General features: G+C 39.9%; 1 protein-coding gene across 1 annotated transcript; it reads right to left on the reverse strand.

Annotated features, from left to right (window-relative positions):
* Window positions 1-1837: 1837 nt before the first annotated feature.
* Window positions 1838-21376, reverse strand: LOC113421942 (acyl-CoA (8-3)-desaturase-like). The gene is made up of 12 exons (XM_026682596.2): window positions 20991-21376; window positions 16708-16818; window positions 14992-15189; window positions 13940-14041; window positions 13730-13858; window positions 11317-11374; window positions 10683-10759; window positions 9999-10096; window positions 9183-9279; window positions 5369-5448; window positions 3643-3768; window positions 1838-2935 (listed from the first exon to the last, which is right to left on the reverse strand). The coding sequence occupies exons 1-12, from the start codon at window positions 21237-21239 to the stop codon at window positions 2884-2886; spliced, it is 1377 nt and encodes a 458-aa protein (XP_026538381.1). The 5' UTR covers window positions 21240-21376; the 3' UTR covers window positions 1838-2883.
* Window positions 21377-26099: the final 4723 nt, after the last annotated feature.

The raw sequence follows: 26099 nt of genomic DNA on the forward strand, positions 1-26099 counted from the left end.
GCAGCAGCAGAGACGCTCGCTTGGCTCTTCTCACGCCCAACCAGCCGCTCAGGATTAAACAAAAACGCACCACGTGGCCCTCCTAGGTACCTCAAAATGTTTTTTTTCCCTTGTTGCGGGGACGGGGGAAAAAGCGGGAGCGACTCAGATGCTGTTGCTGGCGGACATCCACGCCGCCGCCCTGGATCTGCAGCAAAGGCGCTTGGTGGGGGTAGGGAGCCCTCCGCGCTCCACCATGATCCGCCGTTAGGAGTGGCTGGTGGTGAGGCGTGCCTGCCCGCGTTGCGCTCTAGGCGAGGGTGCATGGGGGGGGGGGAGAAATTAATTCACCCCCGAAAAGATGTCCTAGCCATTTTTTCGGGGCTTAAAAAAAAAGATCTGGCCTTATTATATGAGAAACACGGTATATACCTATATACACACATATATACATAAGTGTTGTAAGTATGTGTATATATTAATAATTGCAATAGGCATCATGTTGGGGACATGAAATTAGGTAGTCCATTAATATCCACATGAGTTGTCCTGTGCAGTTTTTCACAGTAAGTTCTCCACTCACAAATATGGAAGAGAAGTTTGACATACTCATATTATTTGGATAATTACTGACAAAGACAGTAATTAGGGAATTATTTTTGTAGCATTTTTTTCAGTGCTGTTGTAACTTTTAAATGGTCACTAAACAAACTGTTGCAAGTCAAGGACTACATGTCCTTGGGAGCATGGGTCAGACAGATGACATAACAGCTATCAAAACACTGAGAGGCATTCTGTCCTCCTCACTAGTCAAGTTAGCCCTCTTTTAGTGGCCAGAATTAAAACTGCCAACTTGGTTGTTAAGTGAAGCAGTTGCTAAGTAAAACTGCAACTTTATTATTTTACTTCAGCTTTTCTGACCTAAAAATGTAGTACAGGTAGTCCTCGGTTTACAACAGTTTATTTAGTGACTGTTCGAAGTTACAACACTGAACAAATAATTTATGACCGTTTGTCACATTTATGATTGTTGCAACATCTCCAGGGTCATATGATTTAAATCTGGATGCTTGACAACTAACTCACATTTATGACCGCTGCAGTGTCCCGAGGTCATGTGATCCCCTTTTGTGACCTTCTGGCAAGCAAAGGCAATAGGAAAACCAGATTCACTTAACACCTGTGTAACTAATTTAAGAACTGCAGTGTTTCACTTAACAATATGCAAGAAAATGGAACAAAATTTACTTAACAAGTGTCTCACTTAGCAACATAAATTTTGGGCTCAATTGTGGTCGTAAGTCGAGGACTACCTGTAAATGTGAGGATTGGTTGCAAAGTTACTTTTTCATCATTGTGATAACTGCAAATGATTACTAATCAAGTCAGTCCTTAAACGAGGACTATCTGCTCAAGCAGTTACTCTATCAGTATGAATGTTGAAGCTAAATAGACTTATGTGGTATTATATTTGCTTCTACTTTTGCAACGTTTTAAATTCATGACAAATCCCTCTTTAAAAATATTTTTGCACAGTAATTACACATTTACAGTGTCAGCTTTTTTGCCTAATTATTGTTGCACTACAGTAATTGAGATTCTGTTATCCCAGAGCACTCACTCATGCCCAACAATCTACTCCAGTGCAACTTGTTGTATGGGAGAAAGCTTTTCAAATTTAGACACTGGGATAACTGCAGGGAAAAAGTATCTTCCCTATCTTCTTCCTTCCTGGTTTTTAATATATTTCAAAGGAAATTATAATATTCTTCAAAATCATACAGAAGTTTCATCTTTCCATTCCTGCTCAAATTTATAGTACTGAATAAAAAGACAATCACACACACATTGGGAAATCAGTTCATGAAATATATTAAAAGATACAAATAAATAAAATAGGTACACATGAAGTGGTGTACATCTTAGTGAACTGTGCTAAAGGATCAAAGAAGAGCATCAATCACACATTAGTGCAACATATATTTAACAAAGAAATTATTTCACTCAATCCTGTGCCAGACAAATGTCATGACTTCAGGTCTTAACTTTCCAGAGGCTGAGGTCCACAATACAGTGGAAGAGTCATCCTTCCTTCTAAAGTACACTTTTAAAAGTGTGTAACCTAAAGGGTCGGCATTGAATCTGCATTCACCTGAGCATCAACTATGCTATTTCTGCTGAAGCTCAAAAATTGGCATGGAGGTGGGTCACAGTTTTTGGTTAAGGTATGACATGGAACTTTGACAGAATGGAAGGTTTTTGGTCTTGTTGATTCCATTTGGGTGTAAAACAATCTTCCCAAAACTCATGGTTTGGATCACATTTAAGGAATTTACAATTTCTCCTTCTTAAGAACATTAAAACCCTAACCAATCAAACATATTCTTTTTTTTTGCAATATTTTGAAGATTCAAACTTCAAATATCCAACAGGGTTGTTTTTTTTTTAAACTAAGACTTTTGCTCTTTCAAAAGAAACTGGACCTTGCAAGCTATCCTAAAACTTCAAGTTGTCCTTCAAGTAACATGTTATTCACAAACTGTATTTTTATCTTCTTTCTTCTCATTACCTCACCCTTCTGTTCTAAACTCTGTGCCTCTCCCATATGACACAACCTTCCCCAAAACAAGGAAAAAGAAAGCTCAGTTTCAATCTCATAGAAGCAACAAGTGAAATACAAGGGTACTAATTCATCTTTTGCACATCTCCCAAATGCCACAATACAAACATAATACAGATCCAAGGAAACACTGTACAGAGAATGAAGAAAAGTATCACAATTATCCCATCCCAGCAAAACTGTCACTTAGCCTATTTACCCACTAGACCCCACATTCTTCTTTAGTCCACCAGCTGCCCTCTAGTGCTTGATCTTCATTGGGATGGAGTTCATTCTCAAAATGTTTATCCATGCAGATATGCTTCAAGCCAGGTTTCTCCAGAGACCTTAAGAGATCTGTAAGAAAGGGTAGTCTTTGATTACACAGAAAGGGGAGGCAGGGTATGTGTCACAATATGTGCCTTCCCAATCCTTCAACGTTTTTGTTACCCCCTTACATTTCTTTGATTCTCATCTCTGTGCACATTGATCAGTATACAGAGTCAACGGAGTGAGGAAAAATTTCCATTCGTGTCAAATGATTGTTCCCCAATTGTGAAGAAGCAGGCATTCTGACCATCATTTCTCAAGGACTATTCTAGTTTTGCCCTGATCTTACCTAATCACTAAGATAATGTGAGAATATATGTTGTCTTTCATTCCCATCAGAAGCCTAGGTGGAGGATGCAAGGAACCAGATCTCAGACTCTGGAATTTCTTGTTCTGGTAAATCATTTGTTTAAAATCATGCTCTAAAGATGATTTATTTCCGTAAGATTTAGAGATTACATAGCTGTTACTAGGGTATCTATCCGATCTATGGTGCTATTGCAGTTCTTATTATCAGGTATATACTGCCTAGCAAAGCTCCAGATTTCAAGGAGCTGCCTTTATTATGCACTGCACAATGAAACATGGGCAAGGCTTAATTTGCTCCCACTATAGACCATGTGAGGGAGACATCAATTTAGCTTTGTTCAGTTGCCCTTTTATCTGCTTCAGCCTATCAACTGTTTTACCTGAGCCAATCGAAACAGAGTGCATAAAATTCTTGCCATATTTACCGCAAAATGTCTCCAAAGGCTGTAAGTAGGGGCTTGCTCTGATAGGTAATACCATACTTGGCACAGAGGGATTTCACAAGAGGAGCTACTTTATTATAGTTGTGGCGAGGCATTGTGGGGAAAAGGCTGTAGAGAAATAAAAAAGTTTGATTTATTTTTTTAAAAATAAAGCTGATTAAAAGATTCACAGATCACATAAAAACACAAACTAATAAAGAATGAAAAAGCTTCCAATTTCCTATGCAGCAAATATAGGTACAATTTCACAATTATTGCTTACTCTATACTACGAAAAAGTCATTTTTTCTATTATCCAATTTTTTTCTAATCATCAAAACCACAAATCATAATGCTTTTTTCCCATTTTAAGTAAAAAAAAATTCAGTCAGTCATAAATGTAGATACTGGGGTTTGTTTTTTTTAATCAATGAAGTTAATTTTGCCATCTCTACTGGTTCCATCATCTTCACCAGCCATTCCTCCATAGTGTGCTATGACAAGCATTTCCAGTTTGGAGCATAAAAAAATCTCATTGCAGTTGTCATATATCTAACAAAATGCACTTAAACCTCTCTAGGGGCATTCCTCACTATACCATATCTGTAATTTATTCTGCCTCCCTATCTTCCTCTTCCAGATTAAAAAAAATGTCAACACTTTTTAATAAGCTACTCTGTAATGTTTTCATTGGAATGTCCGGACGACTCTAAATCTCAGAGTCTTTCTTTCAATTCCAACAGTTAAATTATCCAATTCTCTTTGTTGAACTTTTGATTTTCTAAAATTTTCACTTAGTTAATGATTTGTATTACCTCTCCAGAAAACCAACTTTCATCTCCTTTCTTAACTTTAGAAATATTTCATATTTTTTTTTCAAAAGCATCCATTTTATTTCCCAACTGATAAAATTTATTCCATTTGTTGAAAAAATTTCTGAAGTATATCTTCTGTAGTTGCCGACTGTTCTAGCACACCCCTTCTGCTCTAGTAGTCTTTTTTTTTCTCCAGAAAATGTCCCATGCAGGCAAAATAAAGACAAACCACTTTGTTTTTCCCCTTGTTTCCTTCTTTCAGCCACTTTCATTTCTGTCACAACAAACATATTTCCAAATGAAATGTGGTCTGAGTCCTGGGTCCTAGTCTGAGTCCTTAGCTTATATTTTGTTGTGTAGAATCCCCCAAATGTATACATTCTTTAAAGATATTTGTGTGCTGAGCTGTTCTCTTTAGCTGATTCAATGAAGTATTATCAAAGAATTTTAACCAAAAATAAGAAACATTTTAAAAAAGGACTGTGCCCTTGTCCATTTTAAAACTTTCTTACATCTTTGCTTAATTAAGCTTCTTGCAAATAATTCTTGAACTTAAATAAAAATCTCTCTTGTTTTTTGTTTTTTTTATAGTCTCAAAAGAAGGTTAAACTCACTGCAAGGAGTTTTATATTTGCCAGAGACATTTACAATTAAGTAATATTATGTTAAGGAGCTGCAGTGGTGCAGTGGTTGGAATGCAGTACTGCAGGCTACTTCAGCTGACTGTCTGCAATTTGGCAGGTTGAATCTCACCAGGCTCCAGGTTTACTCAGCCTTCCATCCTTTCAAAGTCGGTAAAATGAGGACCCAGATGTTGGGGGCAATAGGATGACTCCGTAAATTACTTAGAGAGGGCTGTAAAGCACTGTGACACGGTATATAAGTCTAAATACTATTGTTAAGGTTTTACTTACTGGTGTTCAATCTGGAAATTCAGATGACCGGTGAACCAGTCATTGAAAAATGATTGATCCACATTGCATGTTGCGTGGAGCTGTGGGAAAACAAAGAAAGAATATTTTTTCCCTTGGTCCACAAACTTATTCAATATTTCCATTCTGATACTTCATTCTAATTTTTATTCCAATGTAACATCTGGTGACAGTGAGCAAATTGTCTAGCTGGAAATCTGGATCTGTTTTATCTCTCACTAGTATTAACTGGATCCACAGAAGCTAGGTTTACTTTTTGCTATTATTTGTATTTATTCATTCACTTTAAAATGTTTTATGCCCTTAGATTACCAGATTCTAGGAGGCTCACAATTCTAAAACATTCAAACATATTCCAACATAAAAAATAATACGTTAAAATCCTAACAAATCACTGTCTGTTAAAGAACAACCTCATTCCCCACCCCGCCAAAACCTGATAAAAGAGGACTGTTTTCACAGTTCTTCTGAATGATAAAAAAATCAGAGCTAATATTAGTTCAGAGGAAGGATGTTCTAGAGTGAAAGAGCTGTTCCAGAGGCAGCCACTCTCTACCTCCCCAATCTGTATAGATATCTGCTGCTTCCTTTCCCTGTTAGATCACGTAGTTAACCCATGTGGAAATATCTGGTTTTAAGCAATACCTTCCCTTGCATATTTAAGACATACCCAAGGCAAAACATGCTCTGGCAATCTCAATCCTTTCCTCCCTTCCTCATATGATAATGGAATTCACCTTAAGGCAAGAACAACTAACTCCAGTTTTGAGGAATACAAAATCTGACAGAGTTTTGCTGCCAACAGATCAGGGTATTTTATCCAGGCCGAGGATGGGTTCGGGAAGAAACTCAAAGGAGGCCAGCTCAGGCTGCAGCCCGCCTCCCCCCCACCTCTCCCCCCCGCAACCAGCTCTGTGGGCAAATGCTCCAAAACCTTTTAAAATCATGTTTGATGGGACTGCTAGCAAAATTGCTTTTTTCATGAATAGAGCATGGTCTTACATCAAAAGACATGGAAATGAGTTCCTTGGAGATAATTTGGAGGAAGAGGCATCTGAATAATTCACCCAGCTAAATGATAAAGGAGCCCCTGAACTAAATAATGTGGATGACTTAAGAGAGTGCCATTCACATTTTGAGGATTCTTCACGAGCACAAGAAGCAGAGGCTGAAATAAAAAGCATCAAGCAGAAGGGTAGACCCGCCAAGGTCTTAGTGCTTGAGTTCAGATGCCTGACCACTAATCTCATACATTGGTCTCAAAGATTACTTGTGCACTATTTCCAAGAAAGCCTAGATGAGAAGTTGTTAAAAATCTGCCTGTGCTGTTGTTTGCCTGAAGACAGAATCTATGGCTGGTACAGAATGGCCATAAAAATGGACAACGCCCTCAGACAGCACAGGAAGAGCAATACTGAGAAAAAGCCAAAAGGGCAATTCACATGATGTTCATTTCCACGCCAAGGAGAAGGACGTCAAACAGCAGCCCCAACAAATTTCAATGAAATGTTTTCATTGTGGCCAGCTAGACCATTGAGCATCAGAATGCTTAACACCAGCCCCAGTACCTCAAGGGAGAGCACCCGCTCCCCCTAAATGGAAAAAGGCTTTGAATAAGGCAGCACAGATCCAAAAAATACAAGCTGACAAACATCGTTCCCAGCAGCCACAATTTAAAGTGGGGGATAAAGTTTATTTGTCAACTAAATATTTAAAGTTACATTTACCTTCTAGAAAATTAAGTCCCAAATTTATAGGACCTTTTCAGATAATTAAAGTAATAAACCCAGTCACTGTGAAACTTAATCTCCCTAGGTTGTTGGGGAAGATACATCTGGTGTTTCACAGTAGTTTATTAAAGCCGGTTATTACCGTGTTTCTCACAAAAATAAGGCCAGGCCTTTTTTTTTTTTTTTTGAGCCCCGAAAAAACAGCTAGGACGTCTTTTCGGGGGTGAATTAATTTCTCCCCCCCCCCCGGCGCATTGCGTCTCCAACAACAGCATCTGAGTTGCTCCCGCTTTTCTCCCGTCCCCTTAACAACAGGAAAAAAAAGATTTTGAGGTACCTGGGAGCGCCGCGCGCTGCGTTTTGGTTTAATCCCGAGCGGCTGGGTGGGCGTGAGAAGAGCCGAGCGAGCGTCTCTGCTGCTGCTACCCTTGGTGCTCCAGCCTCGGGCTCTGCAAGTTTGCAAAAGTCCTGGTGCGCAGCCCGTTCCTGCATTCCAAGCGCCCAGGCCATGCTGCAGCTGTCCCTCTCTCACCAGTGCCGTCTCCAATAACAGCGGCAGCAGCGGTGGGAACCATGGAAGTTACGGAAGCGGCTCCCCCACCCGAGAAGCGGCTGAAACGCTTCTGTTGTTGGAGATGGCGCTGGCAAGAGGGACAGCTGCAGCTCGGGATTAAACCAAAACGCAGCGCGTGGCGCTCCCAGTACCTCAAAATGTTTTTTTTTTCCTGTTGTTACGGGGACCAGGGAAAAGAGGGAGCGACTCAGACGCTGTTGTTGGAGACGGCACTGGCGAGAGAGGCGCCAGAACCGGTGGGATCCATGGAAGCTATGGAGGCCTGAGAAGCGGCTGAAACGCTGCCAGACATCCACGCCGACACCGCCCGCCTGCTGACCCAGGTAAGGGAGGGATAAGGGAGCCCTCCATGCTCCACCATGATTGGCTGTTAGGAGCGGCTGATGATGAGGCGTAGCTGCCCGCGGGGCACTCCTAATGGCAAGTTTCCCCCCCGCCTCCCCCCCAAAATTTCGCACGTTTTAAACTAGGCCTAAATTTGGGGGGAGGGGCTTAATTTCATTTTATGCCTAGAAAACATGCTGGGTCTTCTTATTGAGGGGGGGAGTGCATATTGTTGGAGAAACATGGTACTTCTACCTTGAGGCCAGCAGAACAGGCACAAAGCCTTTGTCCATTGCAGGGCATGAACATTATGAAGTTAAGAAAATTTTGGATTCTAGGATTTTCAGGGGGAAGTTACAATATTTAATTTATTGGAAAGGCTATCCAATTTCACAACTTGGGTTAATAGCTGGAAAGTAAATGCTGATAGATTGGTGGGGAGATTCCATGAAAAATATCCACACAAGCCAAAACCAAATTCTTGGGTGGCAGAGGAGGTTAAAATGTGCATTGCATGATTGTGTTTAACCTAATTTCAATCTTTGTGTTTTATGTCGTTGCAGGGGTTTCTTTTCCAATGAGGGAGGGCAGCCTGTCAAAATCGAAATTGACATAAGCGTAGCCATTTTAGTTTGCCTTAGTATATATTCTTTTTCTTATTTTCCCTGTGGCAGTCATGGTGGGAAAAGTTGCGGGCTTGCCACATTCCTAAGGTGGGAGGAGTGGAGATCAAGAGAGTGTTATGGCTAGGTGATCTTCTTTCCCGTGGGAAATGAGGTGTCTAGGCTTGGGGCCCTGGTGGTAGAGATTTATGACATCAAGCAACGTTGTAATACTTCTATTGGAGAATGTGACTTATGGTTTTTTTTTTCTAACTTCTAATATTGTGGGGTAATTCCGGGTTGGGGTCAGATCCGGAATTACCATGGACTTTGCCAATTTGATGTTTTCCTAAATAAAATAAATCTTTTTGAAGAAGATCCGGAATTACCACGGACTTTGCCAATTTGATGTTTTCCTAAATAAAATAAATCTTTTTGAAGATGGACTTTGTTATTTTTCTTTTAACATGGATTTCATTACTTGAAAACCTGACAGATTGGTTTCCCAAATCATTCAATGATCAATCTCAAAAACCAATGCTTTGAACAAGAGGAAATAGACTTACCTGGGTAGATACCCAGTCCATGTTTGTGTCATAGTCAATATTCATTGGAATGTGATTCATTTGTGAAACCCAGATAAACCAAGCCGCTTCCAGAAATCTGCAAAGTGCAATATAGTGTCAAATTATTTTTTTTGCTAAGCACCCTTTCACGTAATACTATGGAAGTAGTTGAACAATAAAGATGGAATGAAAGCACATTTCATTATAATGAAGACACATAAATTGTATGTTTGATTTTCCAAATGTTTTCAGTAAAGCTACTGAGCAATTTGCCACTTTGGAGAAAGGTGTTCATCTGTCATCAGGGGGTCAGATGCCATCCATACATTAATAGTACTCTGCTGAATATTTTGACACTTGATTGGCTGAATGATGTTGTCAATATGTTTTTTTCCAATGCCTACAGGCTGTGAAAGTTTGAAGGCAGAGTTAACCTCAATCTTAACAAGACCAAATGGTTGTGGGTACATGGACTTTCTAAGTTTGGGGATTTTCAGTGTGGGGTTCTGAATGGAGCTGAACTGGTAGATGTAACTAGTACACAATTTGGTGGGTATGCTCCTGCTCAAACAAGTTGTTCGTTGTGGCTAGGTTTTTGCACATGTTTATCTTGTACAGCATTTATGCCCATTTCTGCACCAGGAAGCCCTCCTCACAGTTATTCATGCCTTAGTTATCTCATGTGTGGCGCTGTCCTTGAAAACCACTTGGAAATTTCCAGTGGTCCAGAATGTGGTCATATAGCACTTCTGTTTCATGAGTGGTATTTTATGAGTAATTGATAATTATTTAAGAAAAAAATGAAGTTGGGATTACCTGGACAGCCAGTAGTATGCCATGAAACACTTAAATCCCATCATGGGCATGTAGACAAGGATGATTCTGATCTGGTAAGTGACAATCAAGGCTAGATCCTGTTTCAGAAGAAAGTGAGAAAAGATAGCATTTTCTATAAGTAATCCTATGCTATAATATTTCTTAGAAAATAAGCTCCAATTAGCAATATAGGCTTTTGGAGAATGGGGAATAGGCAAAATATTCCACACAGGAACTATTTCACTCCAGAATGGATGTAAGTACAGCTTTTTGGGGGCAGAAAACGTTAAGAGATTGGGGCCTTGGAAAAAAATAATACATGTTTGCTGGTGGTGGTGCCTGACGGGAGGCAGGGGAGGAAGAGAAAAAGGGGAGATAATAAAGTGAGGTGGCCAGTGGGACATAACATGCTAGATCAGCAGCCTATTAGCCAAGGGATAAAAATAAACTGAAAGTGGGGGCAGGCAGTGAAATAAAGAATACCAGCCCGCCCTCCCCCCCAACACTTGTCCTATCCAGATTTTGTTTCATCTGAAACTGGGAGTAACCAAAGCATTCTAGGTTTCAGTTCTGTCAAATTGGAGCTGATCCAAAGTAGCTCAACCGAATTTCCAGAACATGATGACATGTAGATCTGAAATATTTTTTTCTCATTTGTGCGTATCCCTAGGTTGGCATACTTACCACCCATTCTTTGCGTTTGATTGTAGAATGGTATATGGAGAACTGGAAGAAGGGAACTATTAAAAGTGGTGCAATTACTGTTAAATAAGAAGAAATATACATCTCTTTAAAAACACGCTTATTCACTCTTTTGCTCAAGTTGTAATTGTTATAGTGCATCCTACACTTTCTCCTTATTTGGCTTATATTTGTTATTTCAGAACTATGTTCTGTTCATAATTCAACTTAATAAATTCAAAAACTAACATGTTTCACCAGGCAATAAAGTAAAGTATTTATTATTCTATATTTCCTCAATCTTATTTTTTTGTGTTGTAATGATTCAGCATCTTTAATTTCTCATATCAAATCAATCTTTATTGCAGTCATAAACCAGCATATAATTTGTCACCTTCTCACTCTCCATTTCTGATGTTACCATTTGTCTTTATTCCCAAATTCTTATGATATGATACTGTCAACTCTCATTTTCATCCCAGATCTCAACATATAAGTCTTCTCTGATTATCTTATAGCCTTTGATTTGCAAATTCACCATCTTAGATGCTGTAACCTATAGCTCCCTGCCCTAAAAATCAGGGGAGGCAGTGCAAATAATGGATATGTGGTATTTTTCTGTGACAGAGATACTTACTGAAGAAGTACTTGTGTTGATAATTGTAAGGCATGAACTTCTTTTTCTGCAATCCAAGCTATGAAGAAAGATACATCAGTAGTTCATTCAAGCAACAGAGATATATTTCCTTATGCTCCTTTCGTTATTTATGTTAGTGTGACACATGGACTATGGGCAGCTGCTGAGTATGAGCAGGGTCAAAATGTTCAGATGTTGTGAATCTACTGCTATTGTAGTCTGTGCCACTGCATTCTGAATCAGCTGCAGCTAAGACAGCTAAAGGAAGAATGGATAACTTAAATCCTACTAAGACCGAGTGGCTATAAGTGGCTATTTGCACTGCCCAGGTATAGGAATATTCCACCTTTTATCTTGTTAAGGTTAGTATGCAATCTGGGGGTCTATCTGGATTTGGAGCTCCTGTTTGAATAGCAGGTGTTAGCTGTGGCTAGGAAGATCTTTGGAAAACTCCATTTGATATACCAATTGTGCCCTTTCCTAAATTTGGGGCGCGGGGGGGAGAACCTTCAGACAATCATTCATGCCCTAGTCATCCCATAGCCTGATTACTCCAAAGCAGGCTAGATAAAAATCGATGATTTTTAAAATAAAAAAAAATGGATTTTAAAAAATTTAAATCGATTTCTTTTTAAATTTGTTATCAAATTTATTTTAATAAAATGCTTTTGGAATAAAAATCTATCTAAAGATATTTTTCTATTTAAGATACATTAATAATTTAGTTTATTCAGCATGAAATGGAGCTTAGTTATGTAGCATGAGGCTGTATATTCTGCAATATTGGGACTGTTGGTAAGTCAACAGCAGGTCAGAGGAGGAGCAGAGATGAACAGATGCTCTTTAAAAATTATGATTTAAATCAAGCCTTTTTATTACCATAGTGATTTAAATCAAACCCACCTTGCTCCAAAGCTGTCTACATAGTGCTTCCCTTGAAAAATAGAGAAGGCACCCCTTTAAGGCTCCTCAGGGAGCAGTTTTAACTGATCCAGATTGTGGCAGCATGAGCAGTAATGGGCTTGTCTTGGAATGTGTAACACCTCTGCTTTGCAAGCTGCAGCTGCTTGCTGGTTTGCTTCTGAGTACGATTCAAAATGCTGGTTGTTATCTCTAAAGCCCTACACAGCATAAGGCCTGGCTATCCGAGGGACCAGCTGTCTCCTATACTATCTGCCCAGTCAATCTGGAATGCTCCAGGTTCCTTCAAATAAACAATGCCACCCAGTGGGGGGATTCAAATATTTTTGCCACCAGTTCGGTGGGTGTGGCTTGGTGGGCGCGCTTTGCGCATGTACACACACTTTGCGTGCACGCGCGTGCCAAATGTGCACTTTGTGTAGGCATAGAGGCACTAGCGCAGGCGTAGAGGTGTTCTAATTTGCCTCCTGCAAGCTTGCACGATCCCAGTCGCTTCAGCAGCTGCTGTGTGGCACTATTCTGTGGCGTGCAAAGCAGCTGCGCTTCAAATTCAGTGGATAAAGGTGAGTATGGAAGCTTGGGCGGGTGGGCCCAACAGCAGAGGAGAGAACCGGTTCGGTCTCCGCTGCTCATCGCTGCTACCGGCTTGCCAGAACTGGGCCGAACTGGTAAAATACCACCACTGATGCCACGCCTCAGAACTCTCTATCTTCTCTGTAGCAGAGATTGCCTTCTGGAACGAGGCTTCCCCTCAAGATCTGGATGGCCCCTACTCTGCTGTTGTTAAGAGTTTTTGATGATCTGGCTCTTTACACAAGCCTGTGATGAGGGAAACCTCTCACTTCATTGTGCTTGGCATTTTTATCTTTATTTTTTATGTATTTTATTGTAATTTGTTTGATTGTTGTGAGGTACCCAGAGTCCTTGAGAATTAGATGGTATAAAAGTTTAATACATCAGGATCATCATCAACATTATGAAGAGAGACCAAAAAAGACAGATTTGTAGCTGAAAGTTGCAGTCTTATGCACACTTCACATTAATATTTCAGACTCCATCCTTGTCACCAATCCTTGCATTTACAACTTTTCCAGGTCTATAAAGCAAAGGAAAACTGAAGGAAGATCATAAGCACAACTTCAGTTTCACTTAGTGACCATTCTGCTTAACAACCAAGTTGCTGGCTTCAATTGTGGTCACTAAACAAAGACTACTTGCAAATGTTAAAGCCTAAAGGAAAGCTGAAGTAAGATCCTAAATAGAGTTGTGGTTTCACTTAGCAACCAATTGTGCCGAACGAGGACTACCTATAACAACAAATCAAACAAAAGGATCCAGTAAAAGTAAATCAAATTAGGTTTAAAAGAAAAAGTAAAAACAACAACATGACTTGGCAAACACAAAACACAGATAATGAAGATGTATTGCCTTCAGTATCTTCTATTTGTTCTTCTAAAATTGCTTTTCAATAATATGCACTCTACAAATGTACCTCTCTAGATAGTTTCTTCCCTAGGGCAAATGCAATGGGATGCATGTTGAGATCAGGGTCTTTACGAAAGCAGTTTGGTTTGGCATGATGCTGGAAATGCAAAGCATTCCACCATTTGGCTGGAAATCCCTAGAAGAAAGGAGAAAAGAGTAGACTTTCAGATCACATGAGGACAAAAAGGAAAGCCTCCTTAAAGGTCAGGACACTTACTTTCAGGAGACTCAAGATGATCCTATGGGCAATATGGTTTCCCTTGGATGTTTTAAAGACTGACAGATGACCCAAATCATGTTGGAGCCAAGACAATTGGGTCTGGAAAAAGAAATCTTTTTTTAAAAATGAAGTTAATTTCATATACTCTACAATATAGAACTAAATCAATGCATTAGGACACATTTTAGGGAGATATTCATGTTAAATAAAATAAGATTCTGTAAACCTGCAACCTTTAAGTTGAAAAGGCCTAATTGGTCCCTGTCTATGAATTGCATTTGGACCATGGACTGTCAATTTAATGGCCAGGATTGCTGTCATTAAGCGATGCAGTCACATGATATTGCACTTTACAACCTTATCGCTTAGAAATGGAAATTCCGGTCCCAATTACTGAAGTTAATCAAGCACTGCCTGTAATTTGATTCTGACTTCGAAAAGAATAACCAGGTGCTAACTGTACTGCCGTTAAATTGCAAAACTGAGTGAAAATATCCCAGATCAGTGACAGCTAACCTTTTCATCGTTGCATGCCAAACATGCCCGCGTGCGCATGCACGTGCCTACACCCATAATGCAACACACACATGACCCCCTGCCCCCTGCGCATGCATGCACAAACCCCCTGCCTTCCCCCACACATGCGTGCATAACCCATGCTCCCCCACCCCCACCACATGCACACGCATCTCCTGCATGCGCCCCATCCCTGCGCCTGCGCAGCAGATACCCGACAATTAGCTGGCTGGTGGGAGGCGTGCATACATGCGCAGTGGAACTGAGCTGGGGTGATGGCTCACGTGACGGCAGAGATGGCTCTGCATGCCACTTCCGGCATGCATGCCACAGGTTCGCCATCATGGTCCCAGATGCTAAGGCTGTTATGTTATGTGACATAAGTAATAATGCTGTTGCAGTACAGAAGAAACCCTCCCAAATCTAGTTATTGTACTTATCTCACTTTAGTGAAATGTGTGAAATTCTTTAGATCCTCTACATATACAGAAAAAGATGCCTATTCTTATTACATGACAAGATCCATACCGTACCTGAGCAATAGTAAAAAATGCAACACCTGTGTAGAATGGTATTGAAGATGTGCCAAAATACCAGATTATCAACCAAGCAGAGATATCAAAGAATAAAATATGAAGAAAAATCAGACTGAAAAACAGGAGACTTGGTGTCAGAAGTCCCATTTTCTCAACAGTTGATCGCAGTTCCCGGAAGTCATTAATAAGCAATTGCTGTGGGGAAAACCCAACAACAGTTGTCATTCCAGATGAAAAGAATCACTTAGTTCCATAATCATACAAATAATAATATGAAATGTTGATTATAAAATGTAATTCCCCAAGCTTTTTATTGGTATTGTTTTAAATTTTGACAACCACCTCGATGCTGCCTAGTTGTGTATGGTGCCTTTATTTCATTTTGTATTGTATTATATTATACTTTATTGAATATAATTACTACTCAGAATTCAGAGCCATCATCCAAGAGACACTGGACGGTATCCGGTTGCAGGAGGCCAAGTCCAACAACTTGACTGTACGGTCTTACAGTTCTGATTCCTCTTATTTAATATTTTGAAAAAGTATGAAGGTCATAACATAAAAAGTTCTCAGTGACAGAGTTCATTTATATGGCCGCCCATCTCATACAAATGACTTTGAATGACTTACAAGATTAAAAACGAACAACACCCCCAAATATAACTCTCCCCCCCCCCGCCTAAGGATAAACAATTAACTATTAACCATCAATAGCAGCACAGCTCATCTTCTCCCCTGATCTAAATGCCTGTGTGAACAGCCAGGTCTTCAATATGTTGTGAAGGCTAACAGGTCACCCAAATGTTGGGGTGAGAGGCATAGCGTTCCACAGGACAGGTACTGTCATTGAGAAGGCACGACTCCAAAAAGATGACCTTGCTTAATAGAAGAGCACCCAGGGCATCCTTTTTTTTTACTAGATCTAGGGCAGAAACAATAGGAGAAAGGATATTGCCTTATACAATGGAAGGCTTCGCAGTTGATGACCAGCATCTTCCCATACGCAAAGGCAATGGGGGAAGTAGGCAGGGAAGATTGCAAGTTGGCTGGGTAAGTCTCCTCTGCCCATATCCTTTCTTCATTCTCACTTACCACACCCACTTCTCCTTCCCCTTCACTTGCACATACAGCACATCCTCTTTCCCTGGCCTCCCTGTGCTCAAACAGATGCATTCAGCCTGCTCAGCCTGTACTTGCTTTCCCCAGCCTCCCTGCATACATGTGCACCTTACACTCTCTTGGGATCTTTCTGACTCTGCACTGCATTGCAGCACTCCCTTCCCCAACTTACATATGATTGATGTTGGGCTTTCTGCCTGCACCCACACGTTACCTGGAATTCCTTCCACTTCCATGTCTGAAGCTACAATAACCTGGACTTGCCATCTCTAAGCGATGCAGTCACGTGACTTTATATCAGCATTACTTAGAAACAGCCATTCTAGTCCCAATTGCAGCTGTAACTTGGGGACTACTTGTAATGTAAGACCAGAAGTAGGCAACCAGTGGTTTTCTAGTGCTTAATTACAATCTCTACTGTTCCTCATTGTGCTAACTGTAGCTGTTAAAGGACACAGGTTCCTTATCTCTAACGTACAATCAGTAACATAGAATAGAATTCTGATTTTAATTTTCTCTGCACTGTATTTTTTTTTTAAAAGTATAGAAATATATCTGCATTCCCAATTCTGATGTCTTACAAACACTCACATTTTTACTGGGTTCACAACTTGGTTGATCATGTGCCAGTTCTCCTATCAGCAAGGAATTCAAATACTTGTTTGGTTGAGCCTTACTCAAGTGAAATGCTGTGAATGCATCCTGTGAGAGAAAAGTTATTATATTAAACAGAATGAGAAACACAGATTTAAACTAAACTTAAACTGAAAAGTAGTCACTTTCTTGTCCCACGCTCCTGAATGCCTTTAAGGAGCTCGGGACAAGCAATCCAACGCTACAAAAGTTTCCACTTAATTTACTGGACTTTATTAGGTATCCTCAAAGTATAACTCTTAGTTATGTAGAGATTCATCTAATGTCCAATCTTTGCCTCAATAGTCGCCTCATTAGAAAAGATGGTTATCTTCATCCCATAGAGTTATAGCAAAGGAAAACTCCAGCTCAGGGTCCAGGTAAAAATGCCCCAAAACTCCCCCAGCCCAACCAGAGATCAATTCAGTGACCAATCAGGATTACAAATGTGACCATGTGACATGAACTACATCTCCCAAGAGGCATTAACTACATTTCCCATGAAGCATTCCCTTAAGGGGACAGCTCTCATTCCTAAACTAACCATATACTGTCTAACCAGCAGTCAGAAAGAGCTTACATTTAAAACAGTATTATACATTATTCAGTCAGTGTCCACCGATGGCATCTAGAGCAGTGGTTCCCAAACTTTTTCAGTCCACCGCCCCCTTAGTGCTACAAACTCATCCGCAGTACCTCTACCCAGGGGTGAGATTCAAATTTCTTAACAACTGGTTCTGTGGCCGTGGCCTAATTTGTGGGCATAGCTTGGTGGTCACGTGACTGGCTGGGTGTGGCTTGCTGGCTGGGCATGGCTTGATCATGTGACGTGGTGGACGTGGTTTGGTGGTCATGTGACTGGGTAGGCGTGGCCATGTGACTGGAAAACCAAATACAACTGGTCCTCGCTTAATGGCCGGCTGCTTAGCAAGTGTTCTAATTTATGACTGACCTCTCCCGAGCTACTTGACCTGTTTTTGGAGTTTTGACTGACACACACACACACACACCCTTCTAACCCTGCTGGAGCAGGTGGTTGGACTACATATCTCATTCACTTTCTCCTCCCTCCCTCCCTCTCTTTCTTTCTTTCTGTCCCTTCCTTCCATCCCCCCTTCTTTGTCTATCCCTTTTCTTCCTTTCTTTCTCCCTTTTTCTTTCTTTCCCTTTTCTCTTTCTTTTCTTTCTTGTCTCTTCCTTCTCTCTCTCTCTTTCCCACTCTCTTTCTCTCTCCCTCCCTCCATCCCATTCACTTTCTCCTCCCTCCCTCTTTCTTTCTCTTTCTGTCCCTTCCTTCCATCCCCCTCTTTCTTTGTCTATCCCTTTTCTTCCTTTCTCTCTCCCCTTTTCTCTCTTTCCCTTTTCTTTCCTTACTTTCTTGTCTCTTCCTCTTTCCTTCTCTCTATCCCTTCCCTTCCTCCTTTGCTTTCTCCTCCTAAGCTAGGAGACCCACCTGAAACACACACACACACACTTCCAACAAGGTAGGCCACCAGCAAGCCAGGCAAGTGGGGTGGGGGGGAAGCTGAATTGCACCCTGCGAGAGGCCCACCTCCAGCACTCCTCTGCCACCCCCTTTGCCTCTTAGTGCCCCCTAAGTCATCCCGCTGCCCCCAGGAGGTACCACCCACTTTGGGAACCACTGATCTAGAGTTTGAGCATTAACCTGGGAGTCATTATTCAAAAAGTAACACACAAAATTTTGGTTTTATTCATATTTACATTTAATTAGTATAATCACTGGTATTTAATATTTTTTATTAACCGTGGCTAAAATTTTCAGAGATCTTTGAGGCTGTATCAAGGCTTTTGGGGACATGCAGCCTTGGATCTGCACTTCATTCTAAAACATGACCTGGAGCAAAAGCTTACATACATTCTTTTAAGAAATCCTGGCTGTGGTGGTCATAAACGTTTCAAAAAGGATTTGGAAGAATTGTGTTGGATCTCATTTAGCTCGTCACTATTTATTTAAGTAGGTTTGTGTTTTCCAGGCACAATCCTCAAAAGTACTAGTAGCTGTTTAAAGAGTCATGTTGATTTAATAAATCACTTCTTTAAAGCAGCCACAACTTTATTTTTCGGCTTACACAGAAGTCTGAAAATAATAAATCCCTTTTAATGAATTGTAGAAAATGCTCTACAACCACATCCTTCTTACTTTATTAGCTCCATTGCTTGGTATGTATGTGTGTGTGTATATGTGTATGTGTATATGTGCATGCATGTATGTGCATGAGTATACACACACAAGTTTAACCATTACTAGTAATTTGAGTTCCTAATTTGCTAATTTTAAGAAGTTTAGCCTAATTCTTCTATTGGTCAAATACTTCCCTATAAGCATATGTGAACATGTATCACTTGGATTCAAAAGCAAAAGACACTTTGGAGTATACAGGGCAACAGATAGCATCTTTCCACAATTTTTTCACATTATGCATTTACAATAATCTTTCTCATTATGAAGTTATTATTAACTAGTCCATGCATATGATTTCATGCACCTAATATGAGAGAGAGAGAGAGAGAGAGAGAGAGAGAGAGATCAATTTGGATGTTCTTGCTCCATTTTCAAACAGCAAATAAGAGAGCTTTCGAAAAACTAATGAATTTTCTCAGTGTAACTTCTCCTCTTTCAACATAGGCAGGCTTCAGCACTGTCATCTGAACATCTTGCTGTTAAGTATTTTCTATTAGAAGTAAATCACATTGCACCTTACAATCAAGGTTTCATTTAGCCAATACTTACTATTATACTTCTATCTCATGTATTAGAAAACAAAAATACATACTCTATGTAAACTTTAATCAAGCAGTCAAAAAATAATTTATTAGTAAACTTTTCAAATATGATCCAACCACAAACCAGTCTTGACATTACAAATGCTGGGAATCAATCTGGATCTAAATAATTTTAAAGTATTCCTGACAAACATCACACTCTAAAACATCAGCTTATCGAAGACCATTTTCAAAATTTAAAACTGACAATGGCACATCTAACATTGTGATCATAAACATTTTTACTCAACCTTTCTGCTAGATTTCAATGAATTTTATATTCATCAGAGGTGCTTTGAAGCTAGACTTATTTTTTAAAACAGCAATGCTATTTAAAGAGGTCAGACTATACATTAAAACAAGAATTATAAAATAGAATTTTAATGAAAACTGACTCAAATAACTTGTCAAACTTGTCATAACACCAATTAGTTTATACCAATTATGCCAAGATGACACCAATGCTGGCTGGGACAGCATTTAAACAAACCTTTAAAAAGATTATACTGAGGAGAGTTTAGAAACCACCCAAATTTGCAAGGAGGGGGGAAGCTGGTATGAAAAGTCCTGACTATGAAAGCAAAACCATCTGTAACTCCAAGGAATATTTATGGGCACTATTCCTCAGTGAGAAACGCTTCAGGATGGGAGCAACCTCATGAATCCTTGAATTTCTCAGTGAGCTCTATTGTAATGAGGACAAGGATAATCCAAATTTCTTTAAATTTAATTTATAAATTTTAAAGAAATTTGTAATTTTTTTTAGAAGATAGGCTCAAGATCCAAAAAGATACTATCAAGATCCCACAAAGTGATAGCACTGCTTTATATTAGTAAGGCCACACTTGGAATACTGCATCCAGTTCTGATCACCACCATATAAAAAAAATGCTGAGGCTCTAAGAGTGCAGGGAAGAGCAACTAAGATGAATAGGAAGCTGGAGGATGAAACATAGGATGAAAGGTTGCAGTAATTGTGTAGACTGATCTAACAAAGAGAAAAATGAGGGATAACATGATAGCAGTCTTCCAATATTTGAGAGGCTGTCACAAAGAAGTGGGGTTGGGGGTGGGGTACAACCTGTTCTCCAAAAGCACCTGAAGGCAGAACAAGAAGCAATGGATGGAAACTAATCAAGGAAAGATCCAACCTAGGCAAGGAGTAACAGGAAACTTATCAAAGAGAGGTCCAACTGAGAAATTTCCTGACAGTGAGAACAGTTAATTAGTGGAACAGCTTGCCTTCATAAGTTGTGGATGGTCCATCACCGGAGGTTTTTAAGAAGAGATTGGCCAGCCATTTATCCAGAATGGTATATAGGGTTTCCTGCCTGAGCAGGGGTTGGACTAGAAGACCTCCAAGGTCCTTTCCAAGTCCGTTTTTCTGTGTTCTTTCGGGATAGGTGCCCTTTTGCCAATTCAGATCTCCCTCTGCTCAATCAGCACTCTGTACTCACCGTGGCATCCTGCCCAGCGTAGTGGGAAATCACCCTTTGGCCCCCCGGGTGCCGCTTGTAGAAGCTGCTGATGTCGTAGACCTTCCTGTCAATCACAAGCCACTTTTCCTGAAGATGAGGCTGAATCCGTCCCGTGCGCAGACCGATTTCTTCCCACGTGAAAAAACGGCGGGAACAGATTTCGCTCCCGTTCGCCTTTTTCTCTCCCCCTACAGCCCCCACCCCGGTATCCTGCAGCGGAGGAGCCATTTATTCCACAGGGTTAAATTCTGTGCTTCTCCAACAAGGATTTCCTCGACGAATCCACAATTCCCGGACAAGGCAGCGTGAACAGCTCTAGCAACAGGAAGATCGAGCGCGCTCAATCAAGCCCCTTGCTCTGGAACTCTCTCTTCGGCACCTGATTGGTCCGTCGAGCTGCTAAGATACATCATTGGCCCTCCGGCGCCTTTCCTTAATTAGCGCTGGCTCCTCATTTTATGACTCCGTGTAAATGAGCCGCCTTCGTATGTTTGATTAATGCTCACGCCCATGGCAAGTTTTTCACCTTGCGAGTCTTCGTGGGTTTCTTCAGTCTCAGCTCCCAGACTCAGCACTTCTTTTCCTTTCCAGAGCTTATTATCCCCATGGTGCAGCACTTATTTCATGAATCATTAACAATCTTTACATACCGTCTATCTTCTCTGAATAACTTATTTCATCAGGCTGGCACCTTAGGTCAAATACGTTTTACTCTGAAAAATACATGTTTTAGGCTAATAGGTTTAGGGCAATGAGTCGGCCAATGCCCCTGTTTACTGAGTTGTCTTTTTAGAATGGATGAAACGTCGTTCTGTCGGTTATAATAAAAAAGAAATGAGGTTTCTCCTTCCCCTACTATTATTTTGAGAAGTAATTAAGAGAGAAAGCAGTATGTTGCAAGAATGCACTAAGCTTTGTCATGCCCAATTTTATCTTTCATGATCCTTGGAGGAAGACTTAGATGCAATAAATCCAGTCCATTAAGTACCATAGAGCTGTCTAAATTTACATGTTTTTTGCTTGCAAGTAGGGAATGAGGAGGCTGTGCCCAGATGGTGCTATTCATGTGAGGGAAGATAACTTCAACATGCATTATCCTGTAGTGTCACCTCTTTAAAAAAGTTTCGCTGAACGAAATAGAAAAAAATACGAGTTTTTAAACTACAGACGCAAGAGTTAGCCCCTTCCACGTACATGATGTATTAGTGGATCTGCTAGGTTGGTTGCATAGTCCTAGAGCTAATTCACATGGAGCATATAAACCAAACTGATCAGGCCTCACTTGGTGAATATTAAAGGGGGTAAACTCTTTTTTTGGAAAAAAACTTCAGGCATTAAATTCATCTGTCGTTACTGTGCTTCTCTGGGCATTTCTAATTTGCAACAAATAAGAATTTATTGAAGCACAGTTTGAAAACTTTCAATCCAAGAACTCCCAATCTTTTGGGATCAGGAAGTACACTGACATTTTGGGATCATGTAGCTGCTCAGAGAAAATGGCTGCCATGGTTGGCTTGCCCATTTACAAAATGGCTGTCACAAAGGGTGTGGCCTTTCATAAAACATCCCTGATGAAATTACTTGCTGCTGTTCCAGCTTTCCTTTTGTCTTTTTCTCTGAACTGATGGATGTACAATATTTCCAAAACATTTGTTTATACCCAGTTTCCATTTTTGTTTTCCCAGAGCACCTACATAGTTGGTCTATGTAGAATCCAAGGTCTTTGAAAAATAGATAACTCTGGAGGCTGTTAAAAATGTAGAATATGACAGAGATGGAGATATCTGTTGGAATATTAGTGCCTGCAATGTGTTTGTTGAAGTCCTGCCTGTAAGAAATAAGTAAATTCAAAAATAAAATGGTATATAAGATGATTAAAGGTTTTACAAATGGGGGTTGGACTAGATGACCTGCAGGGTCCCTTCCAATTCTGTTAATCTGTTATCAAATGAAATATATCTCCCTGTATATACATGCTTTGCTTTTATACTTTTGATATGCTCCATTGTTAAGCCTTTTTATACTTTTAAGGCATATGTATAATGTGCCTTTTATATTATTATTATTATTATGTTTGGGGAGGTTATAATCTGTTTGGAAAAATGGTAGTATATGATGAGCTTTTAAAAATTCAGAAGTTAGAAAGAGGCCCTGATGAGGAGATGTTACATTCCTTAACGCTAAGGAAAGATGCCATGTGGGCAGCCAAACTAAGAGGTATGGAGGAGTACAGATGAGAACATAAAGGAAGAAGATAATTCCTGGGGACATGCTAGGATTAGCTGCAACACCTGAGGGAAAATCCAATGAGTTTGAAATTGGAAGGGAATGAGTCTCAAGAACGAGGGAACTTGGGTGACGAGATGAAACTGTATATAAAGTATGTTTTGAGGTTCTAAAGGTGTAGCTTTTGATTTGAACCTGTTTGTTGAGGTTCTAAAGACCACAGGTGCTTTGCAAATTGTCTAATATTTCTTTTTAATAAATCCTCTTTATTTTCAGTGATCCAAGTTCTTTTTTGTTTCTTTGAGTTGTTTCCAACATGCCTAAGACTAATTAATATAACACTCATAGTTTAAAATAAACAATGTTAGTAAGTATTTTCTGTGCTATTGAGGGTCTATCTCACTTTTTCTTTTTCTAAATAGAAATATATCAATATTTTAAGCCATAATGTAAAAAGCGGAGATAAAAAGAGTGCCATTACTCTGACTACCAAACACCACATAGCAGTATAAAGTTGAGATGAACAAGATGATTCCTATGGTCAACATGGATTTTAACATACATGATACATCCTATGAGAACTTCAGTTTTAAATATGAGTAATGACTGAATCTCACAAGATAGCTGCATTTTTAAACATCTGAGGTCTAGTATGAGTTCTAATGAGATTTTCTGTTATTACTATATTTTTATATAAAACTCAAGGCAGCAAACATAACTAATGCTCCTTGCCTCCTATTTTCTCCACAACAGCAGCCTTGTGAGGCGGGTTAGGTTGACAGAAACTTCCTTCTTAATCTTTTCACTAAGTAAGGACCAATTCTAGTACTGAGATTCAGGAATAGTTTGTGTTTTGAACAATACATATGTAAGGAAACACTATATGAGCAAAAGAGGTAAAACTTATATTGCAGTTTGACCATCCCTGTGAATGTCTCTAGCCCCTAGTTCTATATTGTCTTCTCTCACAAGCATATTTTATGCATCTGATCAAGTAAAATGCTATCTATAAAGACATAATACATTTGTGTTGATTTTATTTCTAGTATTTTACTTAAATCCTTTGTTAAACTCTTCCCCAAAAGTTTTAGGCAATTGTACAAAAATGCTGTAAATTAAGTATACTTTCAGAAATAGAAGTGTTAATAGCTCATTTTTATCAATTAATAAAATGGAAAATAAATAAACAGAAGAGAAATCCAAAACAAATCAATATTTGGGGTGACCACACTTTGCCTTCAAAATAGCATCAATTCTAGGTACACTTGCACAGTTTTTGAAGGAACTTGGCAAGTTCCTTCAAAGTTGTGCCAAACAAATTGGAGAACCAGAGATCTTTTGTGGATGTAGGCTGCCTCAAATCCTTCTATCTCATCATGTATTCCCAAACACTTGATGATGGAGATGAGGGCTCTGTAGGGGTCAATCATCACTTCTAGGACTCCTCATTCCCCTTTACACTGAAGATAATTCTGAATGACATTGGTTGAATGTTTGGGGCCGTTGTCCTTCTGCAGAAAGAAATTGGGGCCAATCACATACACCTTCTTGATGGTATGGCATGATGGATAAGTATCTGCCTGTAATTCTCAGCATTGAGGAAACCATTGATCCTGACCAAATCTCCCAGTCCATTTGCAGAAATGCAGCCCCAAACTTGCAAGGAACCTCCACAATGCTTCACTGTTGCCTGCAGACCAGAGGTGGTATTCAGCAGGTTCTGATCAGTTCTAGAGAACCGGTAGTGGAAATTTTGAGTAGTTTGGAGAACCGGCAAATACCACCTCTGACTGGAGATTTTACAGTATCCTTCCTCTGCCACACCCACCAACCCACACCCACAAAACCAGTAGTAAAAAAAAATTGAATCTCACCACTGCTGCAGACACTCATTGCATGCTCTCCAGCCCTTCAGCGAACAAAATGCCTCCTGCTGCAGCCAAATATTTCACATTTTGACTCACCTGTTGCCATTTTTCTACACTCCAATTCTGATGCTTTTGTGCATAGTTGAGTCATTTAGTCTTGTTTCCACAACTTTTCTGGACACTAGATGGGATACCTGGGTCCCACTGGTTTCTGCCAGTTCTGTGACGATAGCACTGCTGGACATCTTCCGATGTCAAAAGGAAGTAAGCATGATGTTTCTTTCAACTGCTGCATTCCTTGGCTGACCACTGTGTCTATGGTCCTCGGTGTTGCCAATTTCTATGTGTTTGAAGCTTGAACAGCACATCTGAATTGACATACAAGTTGAAAAGAGAGGGAGCAAGAATACACCCTGTTAGGGATATACACCCTAGCAGAACGTGCAACGGCAGTCTAGCAGACAGGCAGATATGTGAGACAAAACGTTGTAGTAGCTTACACTCAGTAAGACAGATACACTGTGCAAGTTAAATAGTTTTTATTCCAGCAAGAGTTATAGCATAGTCAAACGGTCCATATGTCATACACTAAGTTCAGTCAGTCTGGGGGTTAATCAGTTTGCAAAGTCCAGTGTCGAAAAAGAGTTCATTAAACTTACAATCAATCAGTCCAGTGATATATCTCTTTTGCAGTCAGAGATATGAAGAAAAAAATCAAACCCCTTTTCTTCTCTCAGCAAACACGCAGTTATCACCATCAATCCATCATTGTCAGCATTCCAGTAAAAGCCGGCAAACAGTGAGCTCTCTTGCTCCCTCTTATGGTGATTTTACAACCGCACCCAAAATACATGGTCTGTATTTAAAGTGACAAGCACTATCATAGTCTATATATATTATTTTACCCAAACTAAGTTAGGTAACCATGTTATTCCTAACACACCCCGTCACAATCCTTATATTACTGTGACAGGGAAGGACCCTTGGTCCTTCT

Source organism: Notechis scutatus, chromosome 1, assembly GCF_049901735.1.
Source record: "Notechis scutatus isolate UNSWTSFEM ecotype Mainland chromosome 1, rNotScu1.2, whole genome shotgun sequence".
NCBI lineage: Eukaryota > Metazoa > Chordata > Lepidosauria > Squamata > Elapidae > Notechis > Notechis scutatus.

What these genes read in the sequence shown, in the direction of transcription:
- LOC113421942 (XM_026682596.2), bottom strand. Translation starts at nt 21,239, where the DNA reads ATGGCTCCTCCGCTGCAGGATACCGGGGTGGGGGCTGTAGGGGGAGAG. An exon ending in GGAAGAAACTATCTAGAGAG is followed by an intron (nt 11,375 to 13,729) that starts GTACATTTGTAG and finishes CTTTCTTCATAG; the next exon opens with CTTGGATTGCAGAAAAAGAA. An exon ending in GCCTTTGGAGACATTTTGCG is followed by an intron (nt 2,936 to 3,642) that starts GTAAATATGGCA and finishes CCTTTCTTACAG; the next exon opens with ATCTCTTAAGGTCTCTGGAG.